The sequence below is a fragment of the Acanthopagrus latus genome, chromosome 1 (assembly GCF_904848185.1).
Source record: "Acanthopagrus latus isolate v.2019 chromosome 1, fAcaLat1.1, whole genome shotgun sequence".
NCBI classification, from domain to species: Eukaryota; Metazoa; Chordata; class Actinopteri; order Spariformes; family Sparidae; genus Acanthopagrus; species Acanthopagrus latus.
This window is the reverse complement of record NC_051039.1, coordinates 7,859,198-7,869,434: the sequence shown is the minus strand read 5'-3', so window position 1 is coordinate 7,869,434 and position 10,237 is coordinate 7,859,198. Positions and strand designations below refer to the sequence as shown.

At 45.6% G+C, this 10,237-nt stretch overlaps 1 protein-coding gene across 1 annotated transcript in view; it reads left to right on the top strand.

Annotated features, from left to right (window-relative positions):
• Positions 1-10,237, top strand: part of dchs2 (dachsous cadherin-related 2) — a 29,135-nt gene that overhangs the window by 3,229 nt on the left and 15,669 nt on the right. The window contains exons 2-10 of the mRNA XM_037096050.1: positions 1,962-2,153; positions 2,255-2,486; positions 4,127-4,363; positions 5,684-6,712; positions 6,870-7,057; positions 7,151-7,250; positions 7,351-7,520; positions 8,235-9,078; positions 9,218-9,457. Of these exons, the coding sequence (XP_036951945.1) occupies positions 1,962-2,153; positions 2,255-2,486; positions 4,127-4,363; positions 5,684-6,712; positions 6,870-7,057; positions 7,151-7,250; positions 7,351-7,520; positions 8,235-9,078; positions 9,218-9,457 (3,232 nt within the window). The remainder of the gene's footprint in view (positions 1-1,961; positions 2,154-2,254; positions 2,487-4,126; positions 4,364-5,683; positions 6,713-6,869; positions 7,058-7,150; positions 7,251-7,350; positions 7,521-8,234; positions 9,079-9,217; positions 9,458-10,237) is intronic.

The following is a 10,237-nucleotide window of genomic DNA, read 5'->3' as shown; positions in this document are numbered from 1 at the left end:
TTTTTTAATTTGTTTTCTCCAGTGACGTCTACCGCTGTCGATGAAGATGAAACACGAGTCTGAGTTCTAAAAGTGTGTGTGTTGTTTTGCAGACATGTTTTGGCCCAAAAATGAATACATCACACATCACACACACAACAAACCACAATGTCCCAGATGATTAGGAGGAGTAAGAGTTTTATGAGGTCAGTTAACACTTGAAAGAAAAGCTAATGACTCATGGACACGCTAATGTCTTGTAAATGAAAGGTTGGCGGGTGTGTTACACGTCTCGTCAGACCTTGACCCCCGTCTCTTAAAGCTCCACCAATCAGAGTTCATAAAGTCTGAGGTGATATCATGTTTATGGCAGGAAAGCAGGCGCTCTATCTGTACAACAGTTGGACATGAAAGCTCGGGTCTGAGGCGTGTCTTTACTCGGCCGTTTGGCTCCGGCGCCTTTGTTTTCCACCTGAATGAAACTCTTCACCCTTTGATTGTTGGGATTTTTATGCTTTTATTATGTTGACCTTCTGCGGCAGAACAAGTATTATGATTCACAGTGCTGACTAAACATTGACACCTGAGACGTGACGCCGACTGCAGCAGCACTGCTGTTGGGAACAGTTTTGAGGCTGCAGAGGCTGAACAACACATCCATTTTATTTAGACATTGTACAGGAAAGACTTTAAACTGTGTACTGGATATTATAGATGGACAAGTAAGACTTGTCTTATAGGGGGGGGACTGTATGGTGGCCCTGAGGGTCAAAACACAGTTACATATCAGAAAACAAAGCAACATTTTAGAAAACACACTGCAAATCTTGTGTTTCCTGAAATGTTGTTGTGTTTTGACCCTCAGGGCCACCGTAGGAGTGGTTTGCAGAACAAAATGAAGACAAAAAACATAATAATCTTTTATCTATATGAAGAATTTTCCCTTTTTTAACTGACACTTAATCAAGGTCTGTAGGTTTGTATTCCTCTGTGAGGCTTACGGTAGATAACAGACAAGGCTGTCAGTGAGTGCACGTGCAAACAAAGGATTACCGTCAAATAAGGCTTTACAAGTTTAAGAGGAGCAGCAGGAACAAACCAGAAACCATCATGTGGTGGGATCACAGCACCTGCAATATAAAAAGCAGTGGAACACATCACATGACATTTTATACTCCTGAAACAGGTTAAACTGTGCCAGATTTATTAAAAATGCCCAACCATGTTTGTAGGTCAAGAACAGAGGGTGTCGTATCACTGGACAGGCTGCAGAGCCCACTGAGGCGACGACAGCCATCTTCAAACATGATCTTTGTTTTGATCTCATCTACACATCTGTCAAGTTTCATGACTTTATCTTCCACAGTTGTGACACTGTCAAGACTCAATTCTGGCCATAATAAATGTTGACAAAGTACGTTTCTGCAAATCCCAGATGTGCTGTCGCTGAACGGTTCTTGTTGCAACTTTTACATTTCTTTGGGTTCAGTTTTATTTTGTTTATGCTCCAGTTAGGTGAAGGCACATTTGGCTTGGGTTAGAAAAAAAATCGTTTTTTTGCTTTTTTGGTCACCACACACTCACCTGGACATCCTAGGTCCTAAGATCTTCTTAAAAATATTAATTTGAAACACCATCACCTCCACCTCCAGATATGAACGTCAGGTCATAAGCATGTAATGTGAACGCGATATGGCACTCTTTTTAGAAATGTCACGTAAACATGTGAACTGATCAGTCGTTAACTGCCATTATTTTATTTGTGCAGCTCGACTGCAGTACTTAAAACCACTTCTGAGGTATTTCCTGCTACAGTACTCGTCTCCAGAACAGGATTAGGTGTTGATTACCACCAAACAGAGAGTGTGTTCATCCGTGACACCAGCATGATGTTGTTGACTGGATGATCAGCAGGTCGTTTTTGATACTGGCAGTAATTTGGTGTCTGAAGGCTCATAAAACTGTCTTTTCCTTCTGTTTAGGTTGTTGCCACAGATGCAGACAGCCCCGAGTTCGGCACGCTGCTCTTCTCTCTGTCGGACGGCTTCGACACGCAGGACAAACACCCTCTGTTCAAAATCCACCCGCAGACCGGACAGCTGTGTGTCTCTGAGGACATCGATCGAGACTCGGGACAGACGGTCTACGACATCCTCATCAAAGCTGAAGATCCAGTGAGTCATGAACTGTGCACCTTGCAAAGTTGTGACGATTGCAAAGTTGCATGTGTTGATCACGCAAAAATTCTCCTCTTTTCTCACTTTTCAAACGTCAGGGAGGCCTGAGCGCTCAGACCTACGTGCACATTGAGGTGGAGGACCTGAACGACAACGCTCCAGTGTTCAACCCTGACCAGTACGCCATGAGCATCAGCAGCCACGCGCAGCCCGGCACAGAGATCCTCAACGTTATCGCCACCGACCGAGACTCCGGCAGGTTCGGACAGGTCACCTACGACGTGGTTCCTGGTGACATGTCCAGTTTGTTTGCTCTGGATAAACAAACAGGTAGGCAGGCAGAAGAAGAAGACACAGTTTTCTTTAGTGCTTTTATGGTTTTGCTTCCAAGTGAATGTGTTTAAGTTTAAAGCGCTAAAAGAAAATGTGCTGTAGGCCAAGTTATTCTAATTTATTTATTGTGGCCTGTGAGGAAAAATGCAGCAAAAAAGATGAAAAAAAATATGCAAAAAATGACGTGAAAATGAAAACAGCAATTTTTCTTTGTGATTGACTGACTCGGCCAATTGTCTTGTCATTTTTTTTTTTCTGATTCATTCCTTTGTTTTGAAAAGTGTTACTGCTGTGTTTTGTCTCCCTACCTCTGACACTTACTGTTTGCACATCCATACACACAGAAAGTAGCACAAACACATTGTGATTTTTTTTTTGGGGGGGGAATAATTAGTTCCAGCTGAATTTGGTCTTTAAACTCTGTTTGACTTCTCAAGCTGCAGTGTGACTTGTCACAGATCCACTCACTGCTCTGTAAGAAACGTGTGTGACGGGCAGTGCCAGTGTCCAGGGATAAACCACTACTTACTTTGTGTAAGTCCTGCTGATATGATTGCCAGTGTCACCGCTCAGCAGGGCGGCACAGAAAAGCCCAAAGCTGTATATCCTCATGTGGTGAGTGTGAGATCAGATCTGCACTCACAGTGTGACGCTGCATGAAATATTAGATAAATAGAAAATACATTTTTAATGATTCTACTTGCGCTTGGATCCTGTTTCCAAACTAATTGGGCAGCGGTGTTCTGTCGGTGCTTTCAGGACAGTGTTTGCTGCTGTAGATGGGATTGGTTGGTGACAAAAGCTGATAAAAATGAGTCACGTTCCTTCTGAGCCATCTGTTAATGCAGCAAACCAACTTTTGACTCGTGTAGAAGTAGTTATGTTGAATTAATTTGGAGAACAGCACCTTTAGTCATTGTTTTAAATGTATTTAGACGCTTGTGGTGTCAAAGGAAAATGTTGTTTACAAAATTGTTTGAAAAATGTTAAAAACATAGTGCACACTTAAAAGGAGATATATGTCTCAGGTGGGACTTATTCGAGGTAGCTAAAATACATCTTGATGTTGTCACGGTTTCAACTATACAAAATCCTGAAGTCTGTCGGTGCTGCACACAGAGAGAGCTGACGGTCATCTGCTGCAGGTAGTCAGTGTGTTTCCTCGGGATAAGTGCCAACATACCTGTGTTTACATCTTAAGGAGATATTGTTTGTTCCCTTATTAACTGATTAATCATCTAATTTATAAAATCCAAGAGCCAAAGATGACATATTCAAGCTGCTTGTTTTGTCCAAATAACACAAGACAACAAAAACAAACAAAAACAAATATTTTTTTATTGCTATCAAAAAAGAAAATCAGCAAATTCTCTTATTTCAGGAGCTGTAACCAATAATCACTCTGCTCGAAAAGTTATTCACATCATTGATTGATTGCTATTGTCAAGATAGTTGATAGCCAACGTTTTTATTAATCATGTGACCTTGGCAGTAATCTCATTGAGACTTTGACTAAGAAGAAAGACAGAACAAATGAAATGATTGTATGACCCGTCTAACTGAATAAAAACTCAAATAAAAGTTTGAGCATTTATTAATAGAGTAAATACTGAGTGTACTTCCTTGTGTTTGTGTAGGAATGCTCTTCCTGACGTCTACTCTGACCCACCTGGGTGCAGCCAGCGTGAAGCTCTCAATCACAGCGCAGGATGGTGAGGGCCTGACCTCAGTCAGACCCGCGGAGGTCACCATCGACGTTTTGCGCAGCGCTCAGGCTCCAGCTGTGTTCCAGAGGTCACGCTACTCCTTCACAGTGGTGGAGGACGCGCCGCCGGGGACCTCTGTTGGGACGGTGGAGGCCATGAACCCAGCAGGTGAGTGAGCGTCCTACATCCAGGTCTGAGAGCGGCTCTTACCACAGATGGGTGTGAGACAAATCAGATCAGGTAGAAATCTCCCTCAGATATCAGCTAAAAGTGATGGATTCATCATTAAATACAGCTGAATAGGTGCTTGCTGTGTCTGACACTGTGGACAGCTGCTCTCTGTGCCCCCCAACAACTGGGGTTTGGAGGATGTTAACAGAAGTTTAATGATCCCATGGAGTCGGAAAATCAGACGTGTGCTACAACTTCAGCAATTAAGACTGAAGTGAAATGAGTAAACCCGCCCTGGAAACTATTATTGCCATAGAAATAGAAACTGATAATGAAAATACAAAAAACGACGATCTCTCTGCGTCGGATGCTGCCGACGTGCAGGATATTTAAGCAGGATTTGTCCTGACAGACGGCCGTGACAAACACAATTGAGCGATCTTTGTCATTGTTCAAATCTCCTCCCAGACATGAAGAGGCAGCGTTGACGAGGAGGGCTGCAGTTTAATCTTTAATCCTCTTTGGCCACACGTACGGATGATAAAGGGTCGGCGACAGACAGACGGACGGACACAGCATTGATAGTCCTGTCATAAATACACACCTGGGCTGGAGTGTGAATCCTAAATATAATATTTGTTGATATTTGTGAGACTCCATGGGATGTAGCTGCCATTAAAAGTGAGCATGTTATTATTATTATTATAAATACATATATTATTCAGAGTGGCAGAGATTCATCAGCTTGTATTCTGTGTCATATTTGATCCACGGTGACACTGAGAGCAGAGTCTCTTCTCTCTCGTAGTCCATTTGTATCTCCACCGCGTCTCTTCAGCAGCTCCAACACTAGACAGGCATGTAAGGTTGTCTAATCCATTAAAAGATTAAAGCCTCAACTTAAAGCAGAAACAGCGGGATTGGGCCTGTTTGACAGGGGTCGGGCACGCTTAAGCTCTCCTGCGTGATTCGGTGGTTTGTAGTTACTGTTGAAGCGCAGCAAACACTTGGAGGAGATTAATGAGACCTTCTGACCTGCACTGTAATCACTTCATGTGGCTTAATGTGTGTGTGCTGTGAATATATGAGGCAAATCACATGTAGCCGTGTTATTGATCTGAATCTACTCATCATAAACTCTTTATATTGCTATATTCATTTCTTTATTCCGGTAAAATTCACAATTGTCTACATTTTTGTGTTAAATAAATGATTGTAAATAATAAATCATAATAATAATATTGTTTTTTTTTCAGTTTGAATTTGTGATTTATGAAAATCAACCCTGTAATGTTTCGCCTCTTCTCGTCTTCACAGACTCTCGGGAGTCAGTGTCCTACAGAATCTCGTCCGGAGACCCTCAGGGTTTGTTCTCCGTTCATCCGAAGTCCGGCCTGATCAGCAACGTCAAACCTCTGGACCACGAGTCGCAGCCGTACGCTCTGCTGGTCCTTCAGTCCTACACCGACGCCTCTCCGGTCTACAGCACCACGCAGGTCAACATCACCATCGCCGACATCAACGACAACGTTCCGGTTTTCCCCAAACTCAGCGACGCCATCACGGTGTCTCAGAACACGCTCCCGGGAACAGTGCTGTTCATCGCTCACGCACACGACTGTGACAGCGGCGCCAACGGGAGGGTGCAGTACTACCTGAAGAGCACCAGAAACAGCACGTTTGTCATCGACCAGAACCTCGGGACCGTCACTTTGAATCAGAGTTTACAGGCGGACCATCAGCAGAGGTACAGCCTGGAGATCGTGGCTAAAGATGAAGGAGAGCCTTCGCAGAGCTCCACGCTGACCCTCACTGTCAACGTGGACCGCACCGCTGCTGAAGACAGCCTGGCCTTCGAGACTTTAGTCTACCAGGTGGAGATCGGTGAGGGCTACAGGAAGGATTCGAGGGTGATCCAGGTGAGGGCGCACCGGAGCCGAGGCGCCCACGTGTCCAACTCGGGCCTCACCTACTCCTTGGAGGCCGAAGACGGATTTCCTCCCGCTCCTTTCCGGGTTCACCCAGAGACGGGATGGTTGTATCTCTCCCGCAGTCTGGACTACGAGGCAGAGTCCAGGTTTCGCTTCCGGGTGGTGGCCACATCCAGGGAGGCGTCGCTGGCCAACATCACAGCCACAGCCACAGTGACCGCGCTGGTGCTGGACATCAATGATAACGCCCCGGCGTTCAGCAGCGAGGTTTACTACTTCACTGTGTCGGAGGGCTCGTCGCCTCGAGGCCTGGTGGGAACGGTCACGGCCACAGATAAGGACTCCGGGAAAAACGCCCAGCTGTCCTACATCCTGCTCACAGATGGGAAGTTCTTTCGCATCAACACTAAAACAGGTAAAAAAAAAATAAATAAAAAGGTGAAATATACAACATTCACTGCCACTAGATTTTAGACTCCAGAGCTCCAGCGTTCTTTTACGCTTTTACTTTTTAATGATACCGTGCAGCCGTTCATCCTCACCCTTCTCTCTCATCTCGTTACCCTTTCCAGGTGAAATCATCAACTGGGTGGCGCTGGACCGGGAGCAGCACAGCCAGCACAGCCTGAAGGTGATGGTGACGGACCAGGGCCACCCTCGTCTGAACGCCACCGCCACCGTTCACATCCTGGTGACCGACATCAACGACAACACTCCGCAGTTCACCCACCTACCTGCCAGCAAGGAGCTCAGCATTCAGGTGAACATGTAGAGATTTTATATCGTACTACAGGAGTGTGATGTTGTCGTTATACCCAGTGTGTAACTCACTCTGTTCCTCTCTCTGTTTCAGGTCTGGGCTGGTCTACCAGCAGGATCCTTAGTGACAAACATGTTTGCCAAAGATTTAGATGCGGGAGAGAATGGGACAGTCATCTTCTCGATGGTCACAGGTCAGTTATCGACACAGTGTTCGGACACATTGAGCTGTGCAGTTTGGTCTTTGTTACTGAGGTCCTGAGTATCACCGCGTTGTTGTTTTTTCTCTCTCAGTCGGTTTAGAGGCGGAGCGTCGCCGACACTTTGAGATCGACAGTGAGAGCGGAGACATCCGAACAACGGAGCTGTTCACCCAGAACCCTGAACCGTTTTACACTCTGAGAGTGAAAGCAAAGGACAGCGGAGCTTCACCTCTGGAGGACACGGCAGTCATTCATGTACAGGTACAGTCAGTCCTGCACTTCTTGCAGGTCCTGCTGGATATGCTTATGTATTTGTTTCTGGGTGCTCTCGGAAAATATGAGAAGAGGGTGATTACATTCAGGTACTCCAACAAAGAAAATATAAGAAAAATTGAGGACAAAAACGTTAAATTGCTTTTATTGTGGTGGCTAAATCATTAGAAAAGCCAACATGTTTGGACCAATATGTCTTCATCAGGGCTGATATTTTCTTTTTGGAGTGCCTGGAATGCTTTTATCATCAGAACTGGTATTATGACTTGTCCCTGGTACATGATGTTCACCTCTCAAGGAAAAGAAGAAAGGTCGTCCACACTCTAAATGTTGTATTATGCAGAAAACAGCAAAAAGCTTTCCCTCCAGTTTGGAAAACAACATGCAGCAGAAATATGTCCAAAAATAGACTCCAGTCATTGAACTATATATAATGTATATTTTTAAAAAATGTGCAGACAAAACAATGAGCACAATGAAAAGAATTAAAGTAGTAGTAGTAAGACAAGTTTATCACCAGGGGGAGACATATAGTGGTTTTATATCAAGAGCTTTTAAAAAGTTTTTATCTACACCTCCAAATCAGACCCTGGGAGATTTCCTGTCTCTTTAAAAGGTGTCAGATCATATATATTATCGCTGTGACTTTTAAAATGTTCATACTTTGCAAACGATATCCCTCCGTGTGCGTTTCCTCCTCAGGTTCATGGATTGGAGTCTCTGTACGGCCGCTCTGACCATCAGCTTCTGAGGCGTTTTACTGTGAAGGAGGACACGGAGCCGGCGACTGTCATCGGCTCTGCCAGTGTGGCAGACAGAGGCAGACTCCATTATTCCATCTCTGAGGGCGACGGCAGCATTCACTTCGGCATCGACAGCTCCTCCGGTGACATATACATCAACCAGCCGCTGGACTACGAGTCGGCCAAGCAGTACTTCCTCCTGGTCCGGGCTGAGGATGCTGCAATGGTTCCTGGAGTGAACATGTCGGTGCTGGTCAGTGTGATGGTGGAGGACGTCAACGACCACACGCCCTGGTTCCCCGATAAACTGGTGACGTTCGGTCTGCCGGAGGACGCGGCGGTCGCATCGCTGGCGTTCGCTTTCCATGCCAGAGATGCTGATGGGACCTTTCCTAACAGCGCCCTCCGCTATTCTCTGACCTTTGACCCCGAGCTCAGCGCCTCCTCACCACGCTTCCCCTTTCAGATCAACCCTTACACGGGGAGCCTGACTGTAGCTGCGCCTTTAGACCGGGAGACCAGACCCAGCTTTGCCTTCACTGTCACGGCCACCGACCAGGCGAAGAGGAAGGAGGAGCGCAAACAGACGTCGGTGACGGCTCAGGTCTTCCTGCTGGACGTGAACGATAACCGGCCGGTGTTCATATCAGCCGACTCGGCTCAGGTGATGGAGGACGCAGAGGTGGGGAGTCTGCTGCATCGTTTTGTGGCCATAGATGGAGATCTGGGTGAAAATGGGGTCATCTCTTATGTCATCATGGCTGGAAACAAGAACAGGTTCTTCACACTCGAAGAGAAAACAGGTGGGAATTTAACACAGCATGATTATTAGGGATACTGGTTTTAGTGGAGCCAGCCTGGGCTGATGTATGAGCAGGTATTAGCTCACTGCTGTTATATCTGTATCGGGGTAAATTGTCCATCCTCCTCCATCTCCTCCAGGCCTCCTGTTTCTCTCCGCCCCTCTGGACTACGAGACCCAACGTTTACACCGGCTGACCGTCCGTGCTGTGGACCACGGCCTGCCCTCGCTCTCCTCCACCCAGACTCTGACGGTGGAGGTCGGCGACGTGAACGACCAGTTGCCGGTCTTCAGTCGGAGCATCTACAACGCTAGTGTGGCGGAGAACAGAGACCCCGGGGAGCCAGTGATCAGGGTGTCTGCCACTGACGCCGATTCAGGTAACAATCATCAGCTTTTAATATCCCGTTTGAGTAAGCTGGTGTTACAAATGGGGGAAATGTGGTCAATTTGTTTTAGATCTCATTTAGTCACATTTTCCAGGTCACATTTTCTTGTGAGAGAAAATCTAAAGACCCATGTTTGACATTTGATCGACGGCCTTGTGAACACTTTCGTTTGACAAAATAATCTTGGCTCAAAGTTAAGAAGAAAGAAAAGCTTTTTTCTGAGTTAAAAAAAAGGGCAGCTACACCTCTACTTTTTTTTAATACGGTGATTTTCTACACACACTCACTGTGTATACCAATGTGGGTTTTGGTAGACACGGACAGATTCTGGGGAAACATGCTTGTTTTTCACTGAATAAGCTGACTAAAGTAAGAATGGGGACGACCTCAGCTCCTGATGAATTAGATCCCACCAGACTCGTGGATTTACTGTCATGATCCAGAGACCAAACCACCTGCTGTGTACTTGTGTCTCTGCACGTAGACATGGTACCTAATGCGTGTCTGTGGAAGTGGAGGTGGCAGTTTGCCTCAGAAGGGCGTAGGTGGCAGCACTAGCATGTGTCTTTTTAGACTCTGAGAGCCTCAAACCATAGACTGAATATACATCAAACCACACAGTGACACATGGAAATAAGATTAAACTCAAGAACAAAGCATCTGAGCTCCTAAATAATGTTGTATTTTATAAATTAGGGAGGATAAGTAGCTTTATTTCCAATCTGTTTTAAAATACTCGATGCATTATATGGCATAAAGGAGGAAAACCCC